This window comes from Trichosporon asahii (genome assembly GCF_000293215.1).
Source record: "Trichosporon asahii var. asahii CBS 2479 unplaced genomic scaffold scaffold00017, whole genome shotgun sequence".
Classification (NCBI taxonomy): domain Eukaryota; kingdom Fungi; phylum Basidiomycota; class Tremellomycetes; order Trichosporonales; family Trichosporonaceae; genus Trichosporon; species Trichosporon asahii.
Window position 1 is genome coordinate 267,066 of NW_014040907.1, and position 25,126 is coordinate 292,191.

The window sequence follows — 25,126 nt, forward strand, 5'->3', positions numbered from 1 at the left end:
CCAGAGCTACCACCTTTCCTCCTCCCTAGCGGTCCGCAATAATGGAGGAGGACCAGCACACGCCGACGACTCGTGCGCCGCCGCCGAATCCACCACCAACAACTGTGAATACGGTATTCTCGACGCCAACGCCAGAAGAGCAGGAAGCACCGATACCGCCCTTCCTCGCCAAGATCCGGGCCGCGCACGCCGCTCGCTCACCTACGTCCCCTGTCGCCGTCGAAGATGGCGCTCCTCCGAATGCACTCTACCTGCCCCCGCCAGCAGCGCCGGACGTGCAGGAAGATCTTGTGCCGCCCGAGAACTTCGGCGCAGTCACGCAGGGCGTGTATCGGTGAGTAATCGCGCGCTTGCATCTCTGCCGAGCTCAGCTATGAGAGCGTGGGACATGACAGCAACATGACGAGGTTGATGACATGCCTGTTGTACTACACGAGCTGGGTGTCGCCCCGACCGAGCTGACAGCAGATGCGGCTTCCCCAAGAAGCGCAACTTCAAGTTTCTCGAGACGCTCCAGCTCAAGACGGTGCTGACACTCGTGCTCGAGGACTACCCCGAGGCCAATCTCGAGTGGTGCCAGCAACAAGACATCCAGTTCATGGTGGGTGTTCTTCTGTCCTAGCTAAGATACCGGCGCAAGAAGCTGACCCCTCAGCAATTCGGCATCCCGGGCAACAAAGAGCCCTTCGACAACATCCCCGAGGACGTAATTGCGAGCGCGCTCGTCGCCATCTTAGACCGGCGTAATCACCCCATTCTCATCCACTGCAACAAGGGCAAGCACCGCACAGGATGTCTGATAGGGTGTATCCGGCGGCTGCAGAGTTGGTCGCTGACGAGCATCTTTGACGAGTGAGTCTCAACCCCACCTCACTGCAGATCAGCTCTTTTGTCTCTTCGAGCAGCTGACAGCAGGTACCGCCGCTTCTCAGCTCCGAAATCCCGCGCCGTCGACCAGCAGTTCATCGACCTCTTCGACCTGGCTCCAGTTTGGGAGGGCGTGCTGACCTTTGGCGGCGGGCTCGCCAACCTCCCCGACTGGCCGATGCTCGCGCTCCCATTACCCCTACAGGCGCTGCGGGAGCAGGAGCGCTCGCAGAAGGCGCGCAAGGGCACTCGCGAGCACAAGGAGCACCACAAAGAGCACAAGGAGCGCGAGAATGGCAACAGCAATGGTGTGAACGGGACGGGGCGTATCGAGCACGTCCCTCGCGCCGGGCTGATTACCGCGCCGAACGACGCTGTCGAGATTGCCGCCCAGTGAAGGAAGGATTAGCTAGAATCTCTTGTTGTACCATTTTACCCATGTACTAGCACGAACGAAACCACTATATACTGATGCATAACCTGGCCGCTCGAGGGCGGCCCTTCAGAAAAACAAATCTAAACTACTCAGCCGCGGCCCTCAGGTTCAGGCTTCGATCTACTCGAGGTCCATGGCGTTGACGTCGGCCTCGGCCGCAGCGCGAATGTGCCTGCTGGGCTCCCAGACCTGGAGGATGTTGTCCTCGGCGGTAGTGGCAATGTGCCACTTGGCCATGGGCGACCACGAGATGTCGTTGACCTTGGCGGTATGGCCGCCGTGGACGAACATGAGCTCGGGGGGTCCGTCCTCTGCGTCGTCGGGCGTCTGCTCGGCGCCGATCGCGTCCAGGTTCCAAATGTTCACACGCCTGTCGCCAGCCGCCGACGCAAAGTGCACGGGCGAGTGCGGCGACCACGCGACCTGCAGCACGTCGTCGGTGTGCCCCTCAAAGGAGTGCAGCTTGAGCGAGATCTTGCGGATGTCCCACAGAGCGACCGTCTTGTCGCTCGAGCCGGTCAGGAGGAGGTAGGGCGACGACGGGGCGAAGGCGACCGCGTTCACCTCGGCCGTGTGCCCCTCGACCTGGCTCGCGGGTTTGGCAGAGTTCTCCGAACGCGTGTCCCAGCTGTCTGTCAGCTCAGCCGAACGATTCGAAGCTTACATCATGAGTTTGCGGTCGTCACCGACAGACGCGAACATGTAGTCGTGCTCGGGGTGCCAGTCCACGTCCTGAAGTCAGCTCGATGCGAGGTCGCGCAGCTAAGTTAAGTACTCACGCCAACATAAGCAGAGTGTCCGGTGTACTTGCGCAGGGGCGGGATGCCGTTTCCGTCCTTCTTGTACTGCTGGATGTCCCAGTGCGCGACAGTCGTGTCCTCAGACGCACTAAGGATGTGACCCTCCTTGACCTTGTTCCACGACAGTCCGTAACTGCTGTCAGTTCAGACATTCAAAGTGAACTCACCCCTCCTTGCTCTGTCCGACGAGAGTAATGTCCGGCTTGCAGGCACCACCGACGGGCGCCTTGGTCTCGTGCTTCGTGCGGTCGAAGATGAATACCGGTCCGTCAACCGTCTTGGTCGCGATGAGGTCGGGGTTCTGCGGCATATACCTCGCGCGGTTGACCTCGCCCTTGTGGTTGATCGTCTGCTTCACGCGGATGCGTGCTGATGACTTGGCGTGCGAGCCCAGTTCTGATGTCAGCGGGCTCCTAAACCGCTAGGGTTACACACCTTGCCTCTCCTCATCGTACAGCTCTCCAATATCCCGTCCCTCAATTCCATCCTTCGGTAAGTGAACCTCAGCGATCATAAGGTGGTCGTCCGCCTGTCCGCTAGTGTGCGTGCCCAAGATCATGCGATGGACAGTGTAATCCTCATCCTTGGGGCTAATGTTAGCTCATTCCCACACGAAAGAGAGCTCACCTCTCCATGTCCGGCAGCCACTGGCATGTCAGACTCGGCCACGTCAAGGCATGGGTGATGACGGTGTCGTAAAGGAAGGGCGTGCTGTTTGTTAGTTCGCGGTCGAGGCTGCAGTGTGCGGTTGTCTCACTTCTTCTTCCAGATCTTGTACTCCTGGGGACGTCAGCGGAAATAACGTTGCGCACCACTCACCTCATTGATAACCTGGTTCTCCTCGGCGGCCGAGAGCTCGTCGGTGACCTCGATGGGGTCGTCGTTGGACGCCATCTTCGCAGTGCTGTGGCTGGAACGTTTGTTATCGGTTTAAGGCGGCTATACGGGGCCCGGAAGCGCGGGAAACGAAGGTGAGGCCAGTCGACGCGGTCAGATGGGTGCAAGCTGTCACGGCTAATCCGACTGGGGCGGTGGGACACTGGATGCGTGTGTCTGATGAAGCGAGCGTGGAGTTGTTTGTCAAGGAGGAAACGCGTTGTTGAATCAACTTCCGCAAGACTTGGGACATGACGGCACGCGTGCCGTTGAAATCTGCTTCCGTTCCCTTTTACGCCGGAGATCATCAGTTCGGCGCTCGGTTACTCGCGACATCAAGCCTGAAAGAAACCACGGATGGGTTTCCGATGCATATCCTAAACTGCTCATGTTTTGATTCTACTCATCTATAGACGCTCGACAGAGCGCCGGTCGACTTATATTATTACTCCGACACCTTCCTATGCGCAGCTATATGCATCCCATGGTCTAAAACTACACTTCTTAGGCCTTCTCGCCGGCCCAGTGCTTGATGGCGGCCTCGAGGTCGAACTTGTCGGACGAGGGGTCGGTGATGACTGATATGTCAGCATTTCTACTCCAAGCAAGCACGACGATAGAATGCCGACGACGCTGGTCGTACAGGCTGCGACATGGTAGAGCCACCGGCCGTCGCTTGGACTGGCCCGCTAGACGTGGGAAGACAGGGCGGACGTAGCTAACCATAACCGAGGTGACGCAGTGATTCTTCAACTCGGCTCCATCAAGCCTCCGTCCGTCCTGCTTTCTTTGACGATGTTACGACTCTTTGCGATCGCAGCGTTCTTGCGGTCGCGCATGAAAACTCACCGTTCTTCTCCTCCTGCTTGGCGGCCTTGTTGGCCGCGAACTGCCGCTTGGCCTCGGCAATGAGCTCCTCACGCTTGTGCAGCTTGTTCTGGAGCTGTTGGTTTCGATGTCATCGATTTGGGACCGTTCGCAGGCATTCAAGAAGGTCCGAGGGCGATAGAGTCCGAGGTTTCAATGTCGCATAAATAATCGAGCCGGAAGCGGGGTTGAATCGGGTAAAGACGCAATGTCAGCAACAACACATCTACACCTCCCAGCAGTTCAACGTACACCCTGGTCGGCGGCCTCCTTGTGGAGCGTCCTGTTGTGGAGGAAGCCGTAGGCGACACCGAAGATGAGAGCCGAGTAACGGATGACCTGTATGTCAGCGGTCTAGTTCTTGTGGTCGCTTGATTCTGTCAAATTCCAGGCGAGCCGGCGGATTCGGGGGCGTTTTCGGGCGACCGAGTGCCGGCTGGTATTCGACCAAAATCGATGCTCACGTTGACGGTGTTGGAGGAAGCCATTTTCAAGATGTGGGATGGGGGCGGGGGGAGGGATGGGATGCTTAGGGTGCGTAGGGAGATGGACGATGCAACAGCTCTCCTCGCGATCAGCGGAACGAGAGACCCCAGCCACGGGTGATAGGGGTTATAATTCCGAAAAGCCGTCTCCCCGGACCTGGCCTCTCTCTGACACGTGGTCGTGAGCTGAGACGTGCTGGAGGTCTGACACGCGTATCGCTGCAGCGGAGCGTCGACACCTCGACGACACGATCACCAGCACTCACCTCTTGCTTCCTGCGTCCCTCCTCGCATCGACGACCTCGGCCGTCAACAAGCGACTGCAGTCGACAGATTCCCTTCGACCTTTTCCTTCTCCCGACGCCGCCGCCGACTCGCGCCCAACATGGACCCATCGGCGACGTGCTACACCGTCATCCACGATGACCTGATCGACGCTCCGTCATCGCAGGACCTCCGCAATGCCCTCCAGAAGGGCTCTGATGAGGTCAAGCTGGAGACCATGCGTCGTATCATCGTCGGCACTCTGAACGGTCAGAGCCACGTAAGTTGAGCAGCGCAAAGCAATGACTGACGATAGCCTTCCCTCCTCATGCCTATCATTCAATATGTCCTGCCGTCGCGCAACAAGCAGATTAAGAAGCTCCTGCACTTTTACTGGGAGTGAGTACTCTAAGTTGCCGGAGCTGACTTTCCAGGATTTGCCCCAAGCTGGACGACAACGGAAAGCTGAAGCAGGAGATGATCCTCGTCTGTAACGCCATCCGAAATGACCTACAGCACCCCAACGAGTACATTCGCGGCGCGACGCTCCGTTTCCTGCAGAAGGTTCGCGAGGCTGAGCTGCTCGAGCCCCTTGTTCCGACTGTTCGCCAATGCCTGGAGCACCGACACTCCTTCGTTCGCAAGAACGCCGTCATGTCCGTTTGGACCATTTACCAGGACCACGAGCACCTGATTCCCGATGCTCCCGAGCTTCTTGACACCTTCCTCGCTGCCGAGTCCGACTCGACGTGCAAGCGCAATGCTTTCACCGCCCTCTGCCACATTTCCCAGCCGACTGCTGTTCGTTACCTCCTCAGCCAGGCGGACCAGGTCTCCGGCATGGACGAGATCATGCAGATGGCCGTTATCGAGCTCATCCGCAAAGACGCCCGCGGAGAGGGCGGCCACAAGGCGAAGTGGATCCGTCTCATCTTCGAGCTTCTCAACTCTCCGTCGCATGCTGTCAAGTACGAGGCGGCCACGACCCTTACGTCGCTTACCCAGAACCCGGCTGCCATTAAGGCTGCCGGTGCCGCGTTCGCTGAGCTCATTGTGAAGGAGGCCGACAACAACGTTAAGCTTATCGTTCTTGACCGCTTCGACGCCCTTCGCTCCAAGCACGAGCACGTTCTCGATGGCATGGTCATGGACATCCTCAAGGTCCTCAACAGCCCCGACATGGAGGTCAAGCGCAAGGCTGTTGGTATCGCGCTCCAGATGGTGACCAGCCACAACGTCGAAGACGTTGTCCTGTTCCTGAAGAAGCAGCTGCAGTCTACCCTCGACCAGGACTTTGACAAGAACGTCGAGTACCGACAACTCCTTATCCAGAGCATCCACTCCTGCGCCATCAAGTTCTCTGAGGTCGCTGCCAACGTCGTTTACGTTCTTATGGACTTCCTCGGAGACTCGAACAACCCTTCCGCCGTCGACGTTATCTCCTTCGTCCGCGAGGTCGTCGAGAAGTTCCCCGACCTCCGTCCGACCATCACCGAGAAGCTTGTCCAGACCTTCAGCGAGATCAAGTCCGGCAAGGTCTTCCGCGGCGCCATGTGGATTGTCGGAGAGTACTGCACTGGCGCTGCCGACATCAAGCGCGCTATCTTTGAGCTCCGCAAGGTTATCGGAGAGGTCCCCATTCTTGCTTCGGAGCAGCGATTGCTCGATGAAGCCGAGGCTGCAGACGAGGCCGCCCAAGCCGAGAAAGAGCCGGAGCAGCCGCAGGCCGTCACGAAGACTCGCGTCCTCGCCGACGGTACCTACGCAACCGAGACCGTTTACACCTCGACCGCCGCCACCGCCCGTTTGGAGCAAGTCCGCGCGGCTGCAAAGCCCCCTCTGCGTGCTCTCATCCTCGGAGGCGACTACTTCACCGCCACCGTCCTCGCCTCCACGCTCACCAAGCTGGTGCTTCGCTTCCAGGAGCTGCATTCCGACGCCCAGGCGTTCAACCAGCTGCGTGCCGAGGCAATCCTCATCATGACCTCGATCATCCGCGTCGGCCAGTCCAAGTTCGTCTCGGTTCCCATCGACGAGGACTCGCAGGAGCGTATCATGAACTGCATTGAGTCTCTTGCTCAGCTGCAGGACTCGAAGCCGGTGCACGAGATGTTCCTGAAGGACACTCAGGCTGCCTACGCCAAGATGCTCGCTGCTGAGGAGAAGAAGGCTAAGGCGAAGAAGGACCTCGAGAACAAGAAGTCGCAGGTGCAGGCGGACGACCTCATCCAGTTCAGTCTTCTGCAGACAAAGAACCTGGACGGCGATGATGACGACCTTGACGTTGATGTCGTCCGGGCAACGGGTGCGACCGAGGTCAAGGACGACTTTGTCTCCAAGCTGGCGCGGATAGTCCAGCTTACTGGTTTCTCGGACCCCGTCTACGCTGAGGCTGTTGTCAACATTCAGCAGTTCGACATCATGCTCGACGTTCTCATTGTCAACCAGACCAACGAGACCCTCCAGAATCTCACCATCGAGTTTGCCACCCTGGGAGACCTCAAGCTTGTTGAGCGACCAGCGCCCCACACTCTTGGCCCCCACGGCTTCCACAACATCAAGGCTACCATCAAGGTGTCCTCAACCGAGACTGGTGTCATCTTCGGCAACATTGTGTACGACAAGCAGGGCGCCTCTGACGCGAGTGTCAACATTGTCCTCAACGATGTCCACGTCGACATCATGGATTACATCAAGCCGGCGTACTGCAACGAGGCGCAGTTCCGCAGCATGTGGACTGAGTTCGAATGGGAGAACAAGGTCAACGTCAACACGCAGATCTCCGACCTGCGCACGTACCTCGACCACATCATGAAGTCGACGAACATGGCGTGCCTCACGCCGGAGGCCGCTCTCAGCGGAAACTGTGACTTCCTGTCGGCGAACCTCTGCGCTCGCTCACTATTCGGCGAGGATGCGCTCGCAAACCTCTCGATCGAGAAGACGGAGGACGGCTCGATCCAGGGCCACGTTCGTATCCGCTCGAAGACGCAGGGCATTGCGCTCAGCCTCGGAGACCGGATCACGATCCTGCAAAAGACGCTGAAGGCGTAATGGTGTGTTGGAGCAGGCGGTATATAGAGAGCTGTGGCTAGCCGTTGTGCGCGGCTGGCGCAATAGTAGTTGTGCACCTGTCATCCAACAGTGCACGCGTAGATTATGACATGAATTCAACAATATATTCCCATAATCTGTACACGTCTGCGCGAGCGCACTATCGCCCTTCATGATTGCTGAATAGACTGCGACGCCGGAAACTGAGAATGGTGGCGGGGAATGCATTCTGGCAGCCTGACATCATCTTGCGGCGGGCCTGGCATTCTAAGCGAGGCGGGGGTGGCGGCACGTGATGCAAGTGCCACACGCTCCTCGGCGTCACCCCGCCGGGGTGCGTAGCGTTCAACGGCGACGAGATCAACCTTTGGAGTGGTGAGAAAAGGCAAGGCAAGGTCGAGCAAGGGGTGCGAGATTAGTTATGGTGCTCCAAATAAATTATGCGCGAGGGTGGAGGCAGCCCAAAACATTAACCGCGGCAATAGTGCAACGGCCTGAGACACTTCGGTTGGTGGCCGCCGGGCTGGCTGGCTGGCTGGCTGGCTGGCTGGCTGGCTGGCTTGCGCAACACTCGCAGCACACCAACTACTGACTCCCGTCGGATCTTCTCATTTTCTAAACGGTCCAGGTAACGACACGATAATGCACGAGCGATTAGCTTACGTGTGGTCGATGCGATGGACGAGGCTTGGGAGGGGTCCAAGCCGAGACCGGGCGCCACCAAAGATCGCATCATTGACGAGATAAACGGCTGTCACACTGACGATCTGATGCTGGCAACGGTGTTCCCTTCAATGTGCTGTACACCAACGTCGAGCATGCGCAAGCCAGTCTTGGCATCGAGCACGACTTGTCCATGTGGTCAGGTGCTGCGGGCGCTTACTGCAGCGCCAACTTATGCGATCAGCACATGGTCATCACAATCCGCCAGCGACGCTAACCCCAGCTTTCCCATTAATGACATTCCTAGTCCAGAACCCTCCCTTCTCAGCGGGCAAGTGGGTACCTCCAGTCGCACGTTGCGGGAAGAGCGTGGTGTCAATGATCTCCCAACTGCTCGCCTTTGCGTGCAATCTCTCGCCCCTTGACTGAGATTGCGTGCAATCTCTCGCCCCTTGACTGAGAAGTCTCAAGCCTTCTGAAAACTTCAGCCTGATGGTGTGTGAGCTCTGTACCCTTCCAAGAAAGTAAGGGTTCCCAAGTCATGATGAAAGCGTCAGCGTTTTGCCACTGCTGTTCAGGCAATCTGCCGGCGGTCTCTCGCACCTTTGCGCCCTAAGGGGACACGGGTCGGGGCCACTCCAGAATGACATTAAGGCCCCGGGCCCCCCTGGAATGTGCCCAAGGTATACAGACGGCGGTGGCGTTAATGAAACGGAGTGGGCGAGGGACGAGTGGGCGTGCACCGGAATGAGGGACGAGGGCAGGCGAAGCACATTGACGGACATTGGTACAGTATCAGGGCTACACCTGGTGCAGCGAAACACGAGCGCTGCGGCGATCCGACCCGGACACAGAGCGGGCAAGACGGAGACTGCGGGCGCCGGCGTGCCCACCGACGACGCGAGATTCATCTTTCCATTTCCAAAGCCGACGCCAAACGTGATTGCTTGAGAAAGGATTGGCACCACGTCGGCCGTGGGGGGCCTTTCTCCCCATCAGCATTTCCGTCATGTCCTCTTCCACTTGCAAGCCAAGCACATGCCTGAGACTGCGCGCCTCATCGCCTATTCGTGATATCGCGGAAAGAGCGGGTCGGCCATCAACGGCGGCCCAGCCGGGAAGATGAAGGGCCTTGCGCATCCTGGCCCTCACGACCTCACGTGGGTACTTGACGGTCGGTGTGGGAGAAAGAAGATGGCAGTCCTCCGCCTGGGTGTAGTATCTGGCCTGCGGAGCATATAGAGTCGCACGCGCAGAGAGTAGTACAGCGCGTGGCTGGTCGCTTTCACACTGAAAGACGTCCCAGTCACACTCTTGAGGTGGCTTTTGATACCGGACCTTGCCATCACAACTCGCACATAGTCTGCGACTCCCTCCACACTCAAAGCGGAAATCCCCCATAACCCCCGGAACTCCCGACATGCTTCTTGCACAATGCCCAGACTGTGCTGACGCATGTGCGATTTTTCCTACACACAGGCATGCATGTAGCAATCCGAACAAGAACTCCCCGCGCGGAGAACGCTCTGCCGAGGCTACACGGCTGTGAGCACCATCTGCCACGGTTGTCGTCTTGTGTTTACCTCCCAAATTAGCCAATCAGCGCTCGTTGCCACAACCAGACTCATCTGATCGCATTAACTTGGACATGAACCTCTAGAAGCAACCCACCGGGCGCTGGCTTGTTGTGGGCATTCCCTACGATCAGGGATCATGCATAGAATACTGGTACTTCGTATCGTCGCTAGTAGGGCTACAGGTAGCTGGGCACGGGGCACCCAATTAGAAAAGCAGAAAATTGTAAAGAGAAAACCATGGAAAATACGCTACAATTTCGGGAGGTCTCTCTGGGTCTCTCTGGAGTTCGTGTATTCAGACTCCAAGTATCCTAGTCAACGGTTTCACAGCTCCCAAAAAACCTCGAGTGGTGTTGACCTTTGGTAAGGGTCCAAGGCGCACATTCCATCCCCTTCCATGCCCAGGGCATTCAATCCAATCCCCTGGCCGCGTTGCACTTGACAATCACATCATCCCAGCCGACATGCACTGTCAACTGCAAAGGGAAAGTAATGCGATCCTTGCCGACAAACGAAGCAGGGGTTGAACCGCCTCACTTGACCATTAGTTTTGCTGGAACGGAGGGATGCCCTGCCACAGCCAATCGACGCCCCAGGTTGAAGGCTGCTGTTGCTGCTGCTGGCCGACGACCTCGGGAACAGTGCCGCTCATAGCGGACCCTGGCAGAACGCTGTGGGATGACTAAGAAGTTAGAACACGTCCACCACTAGAAACAGCTATAACTTACACTGGCAGTCTTTGGGGTGGTTGCCGATCTTAGCAGCAGGTCCAAAGCGCCATGCAGACGGCGATAGCAGTGGCGCGCCTTGGTGATTGGAAGCTCTGGGGTACCGACCCCAATCCCCTCCAGGGCCTGCCACACGTCCCGACAGAAGTCCAAAACACGGGAGATCTCGGTCACTCCGAATAGCGAGCGTGCCTGCAGGTCAGCTGAAGTCAGTTGGAAAATGACGAACGTTGTAGAGGAGTAAGCCGGGAAGAGTAAACATGACGCAGTGCAGCTCCGAGAAGTACATGACCTCGGGGCGACCCGCAAGCTCCTGGATAGCGAGGCCGATCTCGTCCGCAATAGTCATCAGGTGAATGGGGCTAATGGCCGTGGCCACGCGCTGCTGCAAGCCCAAAATGCGTAGATTGAGTAGCGTCGTTTTCCCGATGATTTGTGTGAATGCCGCGAACATCGTTCCCGACATAGATGGATGGTTAATCCACTTGTTGAGGTGCTCGATAAGACTCTTTTCGCTCTCCGTCCATTCCCACTGAGTCATCTTTTGAGGGCTGGAGCCGAACTGTGAACTGAACTCCCAGATGCTGCGGCGTCAGTTACGTGCTGGAGACGGTCGCTTTGCCATTGTTCCACTTACCCGGCTAAGAAAGCTTTATGGGAATCCGAAGGTACGTCGAGATGGCTGTGCATTTCTGCCCAGAACTCAGCCTGCTGAGAGGTGGGCAAAGATGAAGTCGAGCTCGCGGGAAGATGCAAGAGGCGCGAGTATGCGAGATCCAAGCCTATCGTTAGTCACGGATAATGTTCTTTGAGAAATACAAACCTCTGGCAACTGATCGTAAGCTTAATCCAATGGGCATCACTCACTGAAGATAGTTCTGTCGACGTCTATAGCTCTGCGCTCGTCGTCCTCGTTGTTGAACGGTGCCGAAGGCTGCACAGGGAAGGTGACTCTTAGCTCGTTGAGAACTCTAGACATAATGCCGAGCTTAACGTATGCCGTGGGATCACTTCCCTTCAGCCAGACAATCATCACAATAATTGCTTGCACAAGCTGAAGGTCATGGTCACCAGTGGCAATGGCCTGGCTGAGGTTCTGTTCGGCCAGTTGGCTGATGTGAGAGAAGACATCCGCCCGGAAATAACGAGAGGAGGCCGACAAAATAGATGTGAGAAGCACTGGGAGACCCAGTAGCCTTTCGTACGTATGGAAGCGGTGGTCAAAGAGCCCAAGAGAGGTGCTCATGTGCTGGATAAATCTGCAATTAGTGACACTGCTTTGCCACAAACGTCATCTCAGGTGTTACTCACTGGTCGTAGAGATAGCGTGCTTCCTGCTCAGTGACGATGCCAGCATCAGCCGGGGTGTTGTAGTAGGCTTGACTACGATGAGAGGAGCCATCGGTGCTTGGACGGTTGTCGTCGAAGCCAAGGACAGGGTCGAGGAAATTAGAGAGGGTCGTCACCGACGTTGCAGCTCTGGAGCGATTGTTTGGGCTCTCAGCAGAATTTGTGCTGCGGGCATACATGGCATGTGGATGGTGGCCGTTCGTCACTGTCGATGGGTGATCCGAATTGGGGATGGCTGGCCTGGGCAAAATAGGTGCCACAGGCTTGCTGCCCATCGGAGCTCGACTTGTCATGTTTGGCTGTTGAGTGTTCCATCCGCGCACCAACTGCATGTGGGCGTTCATGTGCCCCATAGGAGGCAAGCTGGTGATTCCCATACCGACAGGGCTGACTGCGCCCACCATACCTACTCCGTTCATCAAACCATGAACCGGGGCGAGCTCGCGCGAGTCAACGCTGCTCCCCATGCGGGGGTCGTTCCATTTGTCGGTTTGGCGATACCTTCCATCGTGTCCGGCGTCGGCGGTGCCTGGATTGTTGTTGTCTCTCCGGGCCGCGCTGCCCCTGCACACCAATCAGCTAAACCTCCGAGGCATGTGAGGCGTCAAGGGAAGTGATCACCGGCCAACGGCCCTCGACCACGACCATCCATCGCAAAGTTAGAACACTCACCGCCCTTTCCTTGCTCGAGAGTAGTCGCAGACTAGATCGAGACGTGCACAACGAGAGCAGCGAGATGTTGGGTTGGAGTCTTCACCATCGGGCAAGCATCGGGTCTGCGCATCAGTCAGCGGCTGTTCCACTTGCACAAATCGCGGGGCAACACGGATGGACCGAAAGGATCCAACGGTTACCTACGCACCTTGAGGCCGCGGCAAATGGTGCAACTGTAGAAGAGGTCAGCCTTGGCTCTTGAGGAGATGGTGATTTTCGTGGAGCGGTATGGAGATGAGCTAATACTGCAAGGCCGACCCAAGTCATGACTGAGCCGGCAGAAAAAGCAGCTGGTGTAGTGGTGACTCACGCCTTGCGGGGGCGGGGGATCGGGACCTTCTTCGACCCCGCCGCCGAGTTATCCATTGTGAACGAGCGACGCGAGCTGGGTGTAGTTGAGAAGAGTTGAAGTTCGAGAATGAGGAAGATGCAAACACAGAGGAGGAAGAGTGACAGGTGAGAACTGTGACAAATGGGATGTAGCTCATGTGCCAGAGCTGGGCCACTTTGGGTATGGAGGGTGGTGTTAATGTGTGGGTGGGTATCGCGTCGCCCAGGCGCAGGCCCAGGTGCTCAATCTCGGGCTGCGAGGCAGCGAGACACTCAGGAGCAGGCGGGCAGCGGCAGCGGCAGGCAGGCGCAGGCGCAGGCGAAGGCGCAGACGGGCGAACGGACAATGGAAGGAGAGGCTTCGAGGGGCCCTCAGCGCCAAAGAGACGGAGAGAGGGGAGACCCAAAGGATGGATTACTGGATCCGCTCCTGTCCTACGCTCACACTCCTGAAGCCAGGAGCCTGGGCGTTGGGAACAGGACTAGGGGGCGAGGGAACGGCGAGACTGCGCTATGCGATAGCGTCTGGGTAGTCGACGAGGCGCTAGTTGTGTGGAGAAGGGGGATCGAGGAGAACGAGAGCACTCGAGCTGGCGAGGAAGGGTATGACGACGGTGTCGCACAGCCGAGGAATATGAATTTGGGTAGTGTTGAAAAGCTAAAATGCGCGAGGCGACGGTAGAGCCGTGAGAGCCGATGGTGAGGGTGGTGAGGAGAGGGCAAACGACCAGCTAGTTGTTGAGATTGGGTAACCGTATACGCCGCGGCTGTCGGTGTTGTTGACGTATTAAGCCTCCTGCCCAGCTCCCCACCCAGGCCCTGCCAATTCGTCTCGGCCTCGCCAGCCTCGACCCGCTGCAAGCGTGTGCCAAACCCGGCTCGACGATTATTTCGTCCTTCCTAGTGACCTCGAGCGATCGCGACGTGGTGGATGCATGGTGTCGACGAGCTTGAGGCATGCATCGGTTGGCGACGGGGCGAGTTGGGTGCTTCTCAGAGTGATTTCAGTGGTGAGGTGGCCGGTGGGGGGCAGGTTGCAGCACGCGGCGAACTTGTTTTGGCGGCGGGACCTTTGCCTCCATCGTTTTAACCACAACCATTCTTACATCTTACTCACTAGTCACCAGTCACCAACCTGAACCTCACCTGCTGCCGCCGCCAACGACCACGTTCCCACAACTCTTCAACTTTCCCCATTCCATGTGTCATGTATCATGCTCCTGCCCTTAGAGTGCGTGCAGAGAGCAGAGCGACAGGACGCAGACGGACGTGTTGAGTCATCCCTCCCTCGGCGCTTCAAACACTAGTTTTGTAGTGCACGGGCGACATCCGAGGACTAGCTTAAACGAGCGAACACTCTGGTCATTCTTGGCGCTCGTGCCCTGCTCTATTGACGGACCTACTGATATTGTCTCACTGCCCGCAGGTCGGAGTTCGCAGGCCGCAGGCCGCAGAAGCTGTCCCTTCCACCCTCCCTCGTCCTCGGCGCGGCCGGGATGCAGATCCGCATTCCAGCTGGGAGGCCCGCAAAGCAGAGAAAGGGCTTAATGGCTCGGTTTGACTCGCATTTGTTCTACTGCAGAAGTCACCTGGCAGGACTGTGCTCCTTGTAAAAGGACACGCTTCTGTCCTGATCATCGGAGCTTCAGAGTCAGGCTGGAGCCGGATCGATCGTCATGCGTTGTAGTCTCTTAGGCCACGCGGGCCTGCTGGGCCCAGGTGCTACTCGTTCTTGACTGGGTGAGGAATGCATCGGCGCAATCGAGGTATGTGAAGCCATCCCACCCTGCTCACCTCCTCAAGGACCCCCTCATCCCTGCGTTCCCAACAGCCGTTAGTGTCAAACACGTCCTGCAACTCAGCCGCCTGTGTTGCTCGTGACTTCCAAAGCTCTCTGCGCCCTCGACCCACTTGTCCAGGGTTCCCAGATCGGGTGGCCGCAGCCGTTGTCGACACGAGCCTGATGCTGTGCACCTCGTCAGCTCGAGTTCGTAACCAGCGAGATACGCGTTTGCCGCCTACACCCGGCGACGTCGTTGGTACCCAACCAGACCGCGACCAAACAGGATGGGCGGCCCGGGGCTTGCGGTCCACGATCAACGAACGTTCGGAACTGGCGCCCAGAACCTTGTCGGTCGAGGTGCGATTTCAGGTCGCTGGGCGCATGGCAGTGCATCTTCGGGACGCCTGGTAGGACCCCCTGACTCCCAGGTGCCTGCCCTAGTTGAAAGATCTGCCGGCGGACACCCTGCAGCTGCTGACGTTCACTCAATGACCTGGATCTTCAAGATGGCGGCAGTTTGCCCAAGGTGTTCAGCATGCCCGAGAGCGCAGGTGCTCAAGCTCAGGTACCGAGTGTCTCACTGGGGATATTCCGGCTGCTGCTGCCCTCAAGGGACCCCGCCACCCGGCCAAGCGGGCAAAGTCGCTTCCACGTCCCCGCCATGCCCCGCCAGAGAACGCCGGAGGCTCCTTCACTGAGATGTCTTTGAGGTACATGCCGTGGCAGCAGGGCAAGAGGCACGTTGGTCACGAGAGCGTGCGAGACGCTTACGAGCAGACGCCGGACAAGAATGGCACCAACGAAAGGTCTCAATCGCTTCGTACTAGTGCTGGGAACACGGACATCATTGCATTGATTCATTAAACTTCTTATCTTCGTCCTGACGCAAACGGCAAGTCTCGCCTTGTCGGGCACGGTGAGCACGCAAAGAGGATGATGATCTCCACTCCATCTGACGGATCTCATCTGCTGCGGAGATAGCTTGGCGATCAAGTTCAGGCCGTGCACCGAAAAGTTTCGTCGATGAGCGAGTGGCGCCTCAATGGTGTATGGTGGGGTCACTAGTCATTCATGCACTCTTCCGTTGGAGCTGAGATGAGCAGTCAACAGCTGTTCTAGGGCTGCACTCAAGTGCACCGCTGTTCCCGTCGGCCCCCCTCAGTCTGACGGTGGCAAAGATCGCTCATCACAGGTGCTCTATCCATCCCCAACAAACCTGCGAGCTATCCCGGGCTAGTGTGATTGATCATGGCCAAGGCGATTACCATCTGGCCCCGGCCCCTTCATCGCTCTGCGCCTCGAAGTGGGCGCCACGCAGATTGCTACTCATTCCTCCCGTCCTCTATTGTTTGCCTTGTTCGGGCCATCCACATGTGACGCGGGGGAGGAGAGGCATTTCTCAAGGATCTGCCTGTGTCCCTGCGGCGTCGCGAGCGCACGGTCAGCTTACCTCCCATTTCTCCCTTCGGGAGGCTCCGCGCCTGTACCGCTGTGAATGCGAAAAGGAGCTACCTCTTGAGGGCAATCTATCCGTTCACCCACTGCACTCCGCGCTCTGTAACGAGGCAGCGGCCTCTTCCGAAGGAAACGCCCACAGGCTACGGCGCACGTCCGCAAGGCGTTGCATGCGTGTGCTCATCGGTGTCCGCGTGCCCGAAGTGCCCGGAACGTCCAAGCAACAGGCCCTGTGTATTGCGAACGGAATGTGAGCCAGCATGCAGAACTTTCAAACGCCTTCCATGTCGCTTCTGAGGCGTCTTCTGCGCACGGACGGGGGCTTGATCTCGCAGTCGCCAAGCCTCACCAGCTTCTTTTCTGGCCCGCCTATGTCTCTCGTTCTTTCCGTTGCTGTTCCCAATTTCTCTCTCCCCCACCTTGAACAACACCCGAGTTCTCGGCGGCGGAGATCCCGACAACAGCGTCTGCGCCAGCATCAGTGACCCGTCCGCCCCTGATCTGCTGGCCAGTATTCTCCCACATGCCTCGCCGTGATTGGCCCATCCGGCTCATCATACATCGGTCAGCAAGGGCTGCAACGCACGTGATCGTCTATGCCTCCGGAGCTGCCTTCGTGGGAGAGTAGCCAGACATGCATGCGTGGGAGATCGCTTGGAGGTGGAGGTCTGACCAGGCACCACCGACGCGCGGGCTGACGCACTACATGAAACCTGGGAGCGGGCCGCTCGTCCCTTGCCGGGGACGTGTTGGCCAGCGCAGCACCGTCGATCGCGGCGAACTTTGTCTCGTCACCTTCCCCGACTTTCAGATCTTCCAGCTCACCTTCCTTTCACTTCTGACTCACCCACCCACTGACTGCATCATGCTCCGCACCCTCGTCACTGTTCTCGCGCTCGCGTCCGCCGTCATGGGCGCCCAGAAGCCCAAGACCAAGGAGCCGCGCGTCAAGATCACTGTCGACCACAAGCCGGACGACTGCCCTGTTCGCTCGAGGCAGAACGACATGCTCGCCATGCAGTGAGTCGTGCCTTCTTTCCCCTCTCGTCATGGCTTGCCATGTCCGCTTGTTCCGCCAACAGATGGCATAGCCTTCAGGCTTGCGCCTTCTCTTGGTGGCTCAGACGTTCCCTGCGAGCCCAGCAGCGATGAGTTAGACGGGTAGACGGGTAGAGGGTCTTTCCAGCTACCCAGTGGTTAAGCAGCTGACCTCCAGCTACATCGGCAAGTTCAAGGACGGCTCTGTCTTCGACAACTCGTACGACCGCAACATGCCCCTCGAGTTCACGCGTGAGTCGACCTGTTAGGGCAGCTGGCCTTTCACGCACAAGCTAACACACAGTCGGCACCGGCATGGTGATCAAGGGCTGGGACGAGGGCCTGAAGGACATGTGCGTTGGCGAGAAGCGCACGCTCTTCATCCCCTACCAGATGGCCTACGGTGAGTCACCCCCATCATGCGTCTCCGCACCTCCACTCTCACTATCACCCTGCCCCAGTGAGGTTGTCGTGCGAGCCTGCCGTGCCAGCGACGACAGCCCGTCTTAGATCTCGGCACGAGGCACTCTGTCTGATTCAGAGGACAATGAAGAGCACAGCGTGGCGCTGAGCACCATTCCTAGCTAGCCCATGATACTCGATAGCTAACCTGCAGGTGAGGGTGGCTTCGCTGGTCGCATTCCCCCCAAGGCTGACCTCACGTTCGAGGTCGAGCTCGTCGACGTCATCGGCCGTCGCGACCCGAAGCAGTACGAGTACAAGGACGACCCGAAGCACGACGAGCTCTAAGTTTGCAAGCCGCTCGTCCTCGACTGTTGATCTTGTACTCACAAATGCATACTATCATAATCTGCACCTGTCCGTTGCTGTCCTCCTTATGGTGCCTTGGCTGCAAACCCACTCTGTGGTCCCGTCATCGTTCACTCTGCCCCTTCATGTTCGGCACTGGCCACGAGTCAGAAATCATGGTTGCATATGTGTTTTCATTTGCGATCTACATTTTGATACCCGCTGTAACGGGGATAGTGGGTGAACACTTTTTACTTTTAGATGTGGGAGGTGAGAGTTGCTAATGAGATGATGAGAGAATGCGGAGGATCGAGACTAAGAGAGGGAGGGGAGAGGCTTAGTGGTGGAAGAGACGGAGGTTGGTGTGGGCGTAGGTCATGCCGTACTCGTCGGCGACCTTGACGCACTCCTCGTCCATGATGGATCCGGAGGGGGCGCCAATGTACTGGACGCCGGAGCGGCGGGCGCGGTGGACGTTGTCGGGGAAGGGGAAGAAGGCGTCCGAGGCACAAGCAACACCCTTGAGCTTGGCCATGTGCTCCTCGCGCTCCTGCTCCGAGAGGGGCTCGGGGACCTCCTCGAAGAGCGACTCCCACTGGGCGCGCTCGGAGGGGGAGGCGCGGAAGGCCTCGCCAGTGACAAAGAGGTCGATGGCGTTCGACTTGTCGGCACGCTTCGTGCCCTTCTTGAACGGAAGGGCGAGGACGCGGGGGTGGTGGCGCAGCCACCAGTTGTCCGCCTTGTCGCCGGCGAGACGGGTGCAGTGGATACGGCTCTGCTGGCCGGCACCGAGGCCGATGACGGCACCGTTGAGCGCGTAGCACACCGAGTTGGACTGGGTGTACTTGAGCGCGAGGGTGGCGACGATCAGGTCGGTGACGGCGGACTCGGGGAGGTCCTTGGCCTTGGTAACGAGGTTGGTGAAGAGCGACTTGTCGATGGTGACGTCGTTGCGGCGCTGCTGGAGCGAGACACCGTAGACCTGGCGAGTCTCAATGTCGGCAGGGACGTAGTCCGCGTCCATCTGGAGGACGCAGTACTTTCCACCCTTCTTCTTCTTGAGGATCTCAAGAGCCTCGGGCTCGTAGTCGGGGGCAATGACACCGTCAGAGACCTCACGCGAGATGATCTTGGCGGTGGGGACGTCGACCTTGTGCGAAAGGGCAAGGAAGTCACCGAACGACGACATGCGGTCGGCACCACGGGCACGAGCGTAGGCGTTGGCAAGGGGGGAGAGCTCCTTCAGGTCGTCAACGCCGAAGACCTTGGCCTCGACGTCAGAGAGGGGAACGCCGACGGCGGCACCGGCGGGGGAAACGTGCTTGAACGAAGCAGCAGCGGGGAGGTTGAGGCCAGCAGCGAGCTCCTTGACGAGAGCCCACGAGTTCAGGGCGTCGAGGAGGTTGATGTAGCCGGGCGATCCCGAGAGGACTGGGGTCAGCTTATTAGTCGGACGAGGGAAGCTTACTCTTGATGGGCAGCTCGCCCTCGGTGACGAAAGCCTGGGCAGGCTTCTGGTGGGGGTTGGCACCGTAGCGGAGGGGGAGGCGCTGGTATCCGACACCAGCGGCAGCCTTGAGCTCGGGCTCAGAGTCGACCGAAGCGTACTGCTTGCGGAAGTAGTCGGAGATGGCACCGTCGTAGGCAGTGGTCTGCTCGAAGGCCTTGAGGGCAAGACCACGGCGGGTAGCGGCGGAGACCTGGCCCTCAGCCTTGATCTCCTTGATGACGGCGTCGTAGTCATCGGGGGAGCAGACGATCGAAGTCCGGTCGTGGTTCTTGGCCGCAGCACGGAGGAGAGTGACACCACCAATGTCGATCTCCTCAACAGCGCCAGCAATGGTGCAGTCCGGCTTCTGGGTCTGGAGGACGAAGGGGTACAGGTTGCAGACAACGATCGAGATCTGGTCAATCTTGTTGTCGGCAAGGTCCTTCAGGTCAGAGTCAATGTTGCGCGAGAGGATACCACCGTGGACAGCGGGGTGGAGCGTCTTGACACGGCCGCCGAGGATCTCGGGGGCGTTGGTGATAGACGAGACATCGCTGCGGTTTCAGCTACTGTTCGAGGCCTTCGGACCTGGTCGAACTCACTCGATCTCGATGCCGTTCTCACGGATCAGCTTGGCCGTGCCGCCGGAGCCGAGGAGGCGGAATCCGAGAGCCTTGAGCTCCTTCGCGAAGGGAAGGAGGTTGGTCTTGTCGTAGACCGACAGGAGGGCTGTCCGTTAGCTCAAAGCCGAGTAGCAGGACACACCGATAGGCGCGGATCCAGACGACATTGTGGGTGTGGGGTGTGTGGATTGAATCCAAAATGACCTTGGAGTCAAAAGGCGACAAACTTGCCAACTTTTCGGACCTTCTCAAATCGACTTAACCGATCAACCCCTGCTCGGAAGCTCACGCGTCACCGTCATCCGATGATTTTGCTGAAAACTATTACGTGTGGCTCTTATCAAACATGTCAAAGCACGATTTTGCGGCTTTCAAGCTCTTCGAGATTGCTGGTGCTCAGGGACGCAGAGTATCAGCCAACAGGAGTCGGAGCGCATGCGAGAGGTTAGCGACTGGGGAGCATTCCTATTGATTCCCGCAGCCCGTTATGGGGGCTCCGGGCCCTCTGTAGACGCCCGCAGGCAGCACCCCTGCGGGCTGGCGGCGCACAGAGCCCGATTCCGCAGCGACATTGCTCCGTCTTCTCCGCTCAACCAGCCACGCTCTAGCACTTCAGATTCGACTCGTCCGCGACTACGGGTTGTACGTAATGAACTCGAGGCCGGCGTAGTAGGGAACACACAGCGACTGGTACGCCTTGTTGCCACGAATGTACTTGAGCAGGTCCTCGTAACGCTTGGCAGACTTGATCGAGTTGTCGAGGATGATAACCGAGCCCGGGCGGAAGTTGGGCTCAACAAGCTTGAGTGTGGGGAAGGCCATGGGCGCCCAGACTGACATTGTGTTAGCGGTCAGGCGACGGATTACATGGGCAGAGGTTTACTCAACAGAGACGGCTCCATCTTTGCAAGGTCGTTATGGAGCTGCCTGAAGCACCCGGTACTCACTGTCCAGCAACAGCAGGTCAACCTCTCCGGGAAGCGTCTTGAGGGTCTCGAGCAGGTCGCCTTCCCTCAGATCGATAACTTTTTCAATATCTTCCTCACATTGCGCCCAGTACTTGCGAGCCTGAGCAGCCTTCTCCGGCTCATGCTCTGTCGCGATCACGGTACCCTCTCCGCCGGTATTGTCGAGGACCGCGAGCGCAAGGTAGATAGTCGAGACACCGTATGACGTTCCAGCCTGTGGTCAGCTTGCATGACGAGGCCTTCAGCTACCTCAACGACGGTCCGTGCCCTTGTAGCTTTCAACAGTTGGTAGACGAATTGGCACTTGTTCTGATCTAGTGCGACGAACTTATCGCTGAGCACCTGCTTGAACTGTTCCTTCGGGACTGTCATCAGATCAGTGCCGGCCTCCTGCTCGAGAGACTTGGCATGTAGATCCTCGAGAAGCTTGAGGGTCGCGGCAGAAGCGCGGACGGGGTTCGGGAAGTCTGCAGAGTTGGGGGTCGCCGGCGGTGCCATCCTTGCTGAGGTCACAGTTGAAGGCAGCGGTACTGTGCAGAGTTGTCGTATGATGAGCAGAATACGGATGTGTTCGACGATCTGGTCTGTCTTGGTAATGCGACGCACAGTGCGAGGAAGGCGTTGAGTCAACATGTTGAGTCATCGTCGCGTGCCATGACCGCGTGCCTGTGTTCGGACGTTGCCGACATCCGATCGTGTTGTCCTGATAGAGTAGCGCCCACGGACTTGGAACGCCGATCCTTCCGTAACCTCAACCTCACAGAACATCTGCAGCGTACTAACCCCGCCGTGCAGACATCAGAACCCGGGAGTGCCTGCAGGGAATGTTGGGCAGGTGGAACCCACGAAGAGCAGTTCGATCTTATCATTTGGCCGAGCCTGCCGAAACGGGCTAGTGAGGGTCCCGCGCGCTGATGAACTCCGTGCCCACCGGTCATGTGCCTCGACCCGCGCGATGCTTCGGGCGGCGCGGCCAAGTGCGCTGACCTAACGCTTCATTAACGCGGTAGCCGCGCGTAGCCTCCCACTAACGTTGCCTGTCATGGGGCCAACCCGGCCAGCGACGCGCTAGTAGTCACCCCGCTTAACGAGTATCCGTCCAACAGGTGCATTCATAAACAGCGCCGGCGCCATTGCGTTTCTCCTTTGTTGACTCTCCGTATACAAACAACCATGGGCGCATTCGCAGGAGCATTCGCAGCACTCGTGTACCTGGCACTCGCCGGGGTCGAGATCACGGCGTTGTTTAAGCTTGGTGAGCTTAGAGGATGCAAGCACCAGCTGACAAACAGCTCTTTTCGGGCCTGCTCTGTCCAAGGCCAAGGACCTGCTGACAACCGACGCCTGCTTCGCGCATCCCGGCATGCAGTCCTACCCCTGGCTGGGACGCTACTTGAACCAGATGCTGTGCACGATCAACTTGATTTTCGATTCGGGCGCGAACGGGCCCAAGCCTCCCGCGGTGCTGCTTAACACCTTTGGACCTCTGTTCATGACTGCCGTTGCGATTGCGACCTTTGAAAGCTTCCGCAACGTTCACCGTGCAAACAAAGGCATCAGCGGACTGATCTCGCGCGCTGCGAGCTTCTTCGTCCTCCTCGGCCAGCGATACACTGCCGGGTTTGCGCTCCCGCTTCAGCGTGCGTTCATTTCATGGTCTGGTCGCCGCCTTGGTAACGACGCCGGTGACATCGAAGAGCTCAAGGCCCGCGTCCCCGAGGCGAAGTACATCTGGTCGACCTACATCGCTCTCACCCTTGGAATGGCTATCCCGACGCTGTACATGCAGGTCGAGAAGTTTGCGTACCCAGCACTCAGTATCTGGCAGCCGTTCCCTCTCTACGTGCTCGCGCTGAACATTATTCTCCCGCCCCTCTTCTCGTGGACGCGCAACCGCTACATCCCCACCGTACTCCTGACTGCTCTCCTGGTCTTTGCCTCGGCCCGCAGCAACCACGAGCTCGTTAAGGGTATCGCGGCCGGCCAGATCAACCTCCGCGAGGTCTTCCTCCTCGACCAGCCCAAGGACACTTTGACGTTGTCGCACGGTGCTCACGTTCTTTTCGCCATTGACATGGCTGCCGTCTTTCTTCTCAGCACCTTCACTGTGCTCTTCGGGTACGGCGCTGGCATTGGCGGTTTCATCGCCTCTGCGCTTCCGTTCGCCGCTGCGACTGCCCTGCTTGGCCCGGGAGGCTCGTTCGCCCTCTTCTGGGGCATTAAGGAGCTCGGCCGCCAGCGCGCTCTCGCCAAGGCGACCCCGACTCTGGGCAAGATCAAGACAAACTAAAGCAAACCTGTGGTAGTCAAACCTTCATAGTAAAGCAAAGAGATGCAAAGTGAATGTAGTCACGTGCGGAGACCGAGAGAGATAAGATAGGCGGCTCTGTCAGCCTGAGCCTCGTCTGAGAGTCAGCCTCGGTGTGCCTGTGTGCGTTTCCGATCGTGTGCGTACTCTCACGCGATCGGGGCTGCAGGTTTACGTTGTCGCCATCCAAAGCAGTCACCTCCATGCATGGCCTCCGGCGTGACGCAGCCCGTCCCTGGTCCAGTAAGCCGGCTGCCAGTGCCAAGCAAAATTTGCTTCCGCTGGGTTGATTTGCCACCCAACTGTCGTCGGACGCGGCCAGCCAGTCCCTGTCCACGACGGCGGCGGCAGGCGCTTGATAAGCAGCAACAACGCGTCATCGTGCGCCGACGACCATCGAGTGCCTTCCATCCTCGCGTCGCGTTCCCCGGCGGCCATCCAGAAGCCAGGCTTTGAAGTGAGTAATCAGAGATCTGACCTCATCGACTTTTGCGTCTAGCAATAATTCATTCCTCGATCACTCTTGTTCGACAATAACATCGACCATCAACCATCGACCGTCGACGACTCATACCAACCCCACCGTCACCCATCACCGTCGTCTATACCACCAGCATCGATACAACGACACCAGCCATGTCCAACTCATCAGCATCCTCGTCCCGGGACGAGCTCTTCTTCCTGGGCACGACGTGCAACCACCCGGACTGCAACCTGAACGACTTCCTCCCCTTCTCGTGTCCGGCGTGCAAGCTGCCCTTCTGCCAGCCCCACTTCCTCCCCTCCGTGCACCAATGCACCGCCCCGCTGCCGCCGAGCATGGTGGACCGCATCGCGCCCCAATGCCCAATGTGCAACGAGGTCGTCCCCTATCCTCCCGGCGGCCGGTTGGATCCCAACGAGGCGGTCGAGCGGCACATTGCCGCGGGGTGCGAGTCGATGGAAGGCGGCGCGGCGCGGAAGAAGGCGGTCCTGCGGCAGAAGAAGGCGCAGGGCAAGGTGTGCTGGCGTAGGGGGTGCTCCAAGTCGCTCATTGTCGAGATGCGCTGCGAGAGCTGTCGGCACAACTTCTGCCCCTCGCACAGGCATCAGAAGGAGCACGACTGCAAGCCGGACCCCGTCCCCGCCACTCGCCCAGGTGCCAAGACGGCGGGCTCGCGCCTCCTCGGCCTGGGGGGCAAGATGCCCTCCGTCTCCGTCCCTTCTGTCTCGGCCAGGAGCTCTGTTGCCTCGAAGCCGACGCCACCCAAGCAGCCGGCCGCGATCCCAGCAGGGACGCAAGCGTCGGCGGGAGAACAGCTCGATGCCCGCGCCGCTGCCGCCGCGGCTGCCATGAAGCGCGCAGGAGGCAATGTGAAAGTGCCCTTCGTCAAGACCAAGGCCGAGAAGTGCGTCCCGCCTCCGCGCGCATGATCGAACGCAAGAACCGATGTTGACACCTAGACGAGTTGCGGACCAGGAGAAGTCGCGCGAGAAGGCACTCGCGGCGAGGAAGGAGAAGGGCCTGCTCACCAAAGCCGACGAGGTTAGTTGGCACAGCTGGATACCTCTCTTCGTTGTAGCTGACAGAATCAGGTCCGATACGCCGAGATGGTCGCGAAGAAGGAGGCGAGCAGGCGCAAGGGCGAGGACAAGGATGGGTGTACCATCGCCTAAATCCTTGCCTCTCCTTGCGTCTTCCTTCCCTCTTCCTTCTCTTCA

At 58.6% G+C, this 25,126-nt stretch overlaps 10 protein-coding genes across 10 annotated transcripts; 6 read left to right on the forward strand and 4 right to left on the reverse strand.

The window, feature by feature from the left end:
* Positions 1–41: 41 nt before the first annotated feature.
* Positions 42–1,264, forward strand: A1Q1_07689 (uncharacterized protein; the record flags this gene model as incomplete). Its single annotated transcript, XM_014326701.1, has 4 exons — positions 42–334; positions 469–601; positions 656–852; positions 913–1,264. 4 exons carry the CDS (start codon positions 42–44, stop codon positions 1,262–1,264), a joined length of 975 nt encoding a protein of 324 aa, XP_014182176.1.
* A 159-nt stretch (positions 1,265–1,423) lies between these two features.
* Positions 1,424–2,997, reverse strand: A1Q1_07690 (H3/H4 histone acetyltransferase; the record flags this gene model as incomplete). The annotated part of the gene is made up of 7 exons (XM_014326702.1): positions 1,424–1,931; positions 2,004–2,035; positions 2,083–2,191; positions 2,271–2,472; positions 2,539–2,686; positions 2,731–2,838; positions 2,923–2,997. 7 exons carry the CDS (start codon positions 2,995–2,997, stop codon positions 1,424–1,426), a joined length of 1,182 nt encoding a protein of 393 aa, XP_014182177.1.
* Positions 2,998–3,483: 486 nt separating this feature from the next.
* On the reverse strand, positions 3,484–4,334 carry A1Q1_07691 (uncharacterized protein; the record flags this gene model as incomplete). The annotated part of the gene is made up of 4 exons (XM_014326703.1): positions 3,484–3,557; positions 3,829–3,922; positions 4,099–4,185; positions 4,311–4,334. 4 exons carry the CDS (start codon positions 4,332–4,334, stop codon positions 3,484–3,486), a joined length of 279 nt encoding a protein of 92 aa, XP_014182178.1.
* A 65-nt stretch (positions 4,335–4,399) lies between these two features.
* Positions 4,400–7,649, forward strand: A1Q1_07692 (ER to golgi family transport-related protein; the record flags this gene model as incomplete). The annotated part of the gene is made up of 3 exons (XM_014326704.1): positions 4,400–4,512; positions 4,557–4,875; positions 5,061–7,649. The coding sequence occupies 3 exons, from the start codon at positions 4,400–4,402 to the stop codon at positions 7,647–7,649; spliced, it is 3,021 nt and encodes a 1,006-aa protein (XP_014182179.1).
* A 2,784-nt stretch (positions 7,650–10,433) lies between these two features.
* Positions 10,434–13,047, reverse strand: A1Q1_07693 (uncharacterized protein; the record flags this gene model as incomplete). The annotated part of the gene is made up of 9 exons (XM_014326705.1): positions 10,434–10,571; positions 10,618–10,809; positions 10,847–11,201; positions 11,255–11,399; positions 11,485–11,876; positions 11,929–12,531; positions 12,640–12,743; positions 12,830–12,854; positions 12,992–13,047. The coding sequence occupies 9 exons, from the start codon at positions 13,045–13,047 to the stop codon at positions 10,434–10,436; spliced, it is 2,010 nt and encodes a 669-aa protein (XP_014182180.1).
* A 2,031-nt stretch (positions 13,048–15,078) lies between these two features.
* On the forward strand, positions 15,079–15,658 carry A1Q1_07694 (uncharacterized protein; the record flags this gene model as incomplete). The annotated part of the gene is made up of 2 exons (XM_014326706.1): positions 15,079–15,201; positions 15,311–15,658. 2 exons carry the CDS (start codon positions 15,079–15,081, stop codon positions 15,656–15,658), a joined length of 471 nt encoding a protein of 156 aa, XP_014182181.1.
* A 1,456-nt stretch (positions 15,659–17,114) lies between these two features.
* A1Q1_07695 (uncharacterized protein) lies at positions 17,115–18,037 on the forward strand (the record flags this gene model as incomplete). Its single annotated transcript, XM_014326707.1, has 4 exons — positions 17,115–17,269; positions 17,466–17,539; positions 17,592–17,690; positions 17,904–18,037. The coding sequence occupies 4 exons, from the start codon at positions 17,115–17,117 to the stop codon at positions 18,035–18,037; spliced, it is 462 nt and encodes a 153-aa protein (XP_014182182.1).
* Positions 18,038–18,374: 337 nt separating this feature from the next.
* A1Q1_07696 (purine nucleotide biosynthesis-related protein) lies at positions 18,375–21,750 on the reverse strand (the record flags this gene model as incomplete). Its single annotated transcript, XM_014326708.1, has 8 exons — positions 18,375–19,468; positions 19,506–20,080; positions 20,129–20,255; positions 20,439–20,485; positions 20,699–20,782; positions 20,832–20,982; positions 21,097–21,331; positions 21,460–21,750. 8 exons carry the CDS (start codon positions 21,748–21,750, stop codon positions 18,375–18,377), a joined length of 2,604 nt encoding a protein of 867 aa, XP_014182183.1.
* A 540-nt stretch (positions 21,751–22,290) lies between these two features.
* Positions 22,291–23,407, forward strand: A1Q1_07697 (uncharacterized protein; the record flags this gene model as incomplete). Its single annotated transcript, XM_014326709.1, has 2 exons — positions 22,291–22,372; positions 22,410–23,407. 2 exons carry the CDS (start codon positions 22,291–22,293, stop codon positions 23,405–23,407), a joined length of 1,080 nt encoding a protein of 359 aa, XP_014182184.1.
* An 837-nt stretch (positions 23,408–24,244) lies between these two features.
* On the forward strand, positions 24,245–25,081 carry A1Q1_07698 (uncharacterized protein; the record flags this gene model as incomplete). The annotated part of the gene is made up of 3 exons (XM_014326710.1): positions 24,245–24,813; positions 24,869–24,950; positions 25,001–25,081. 3 exons carry the CDS (start codon positions 24,245–24,247, stop codon positions 25,079–25,081), a joined length of 732 nt encoding a protein of 243 aa, XP_014182185.1.
* Between the last annotated feature and the right edge of the window lie 45 nt (positions 25,082–25,126).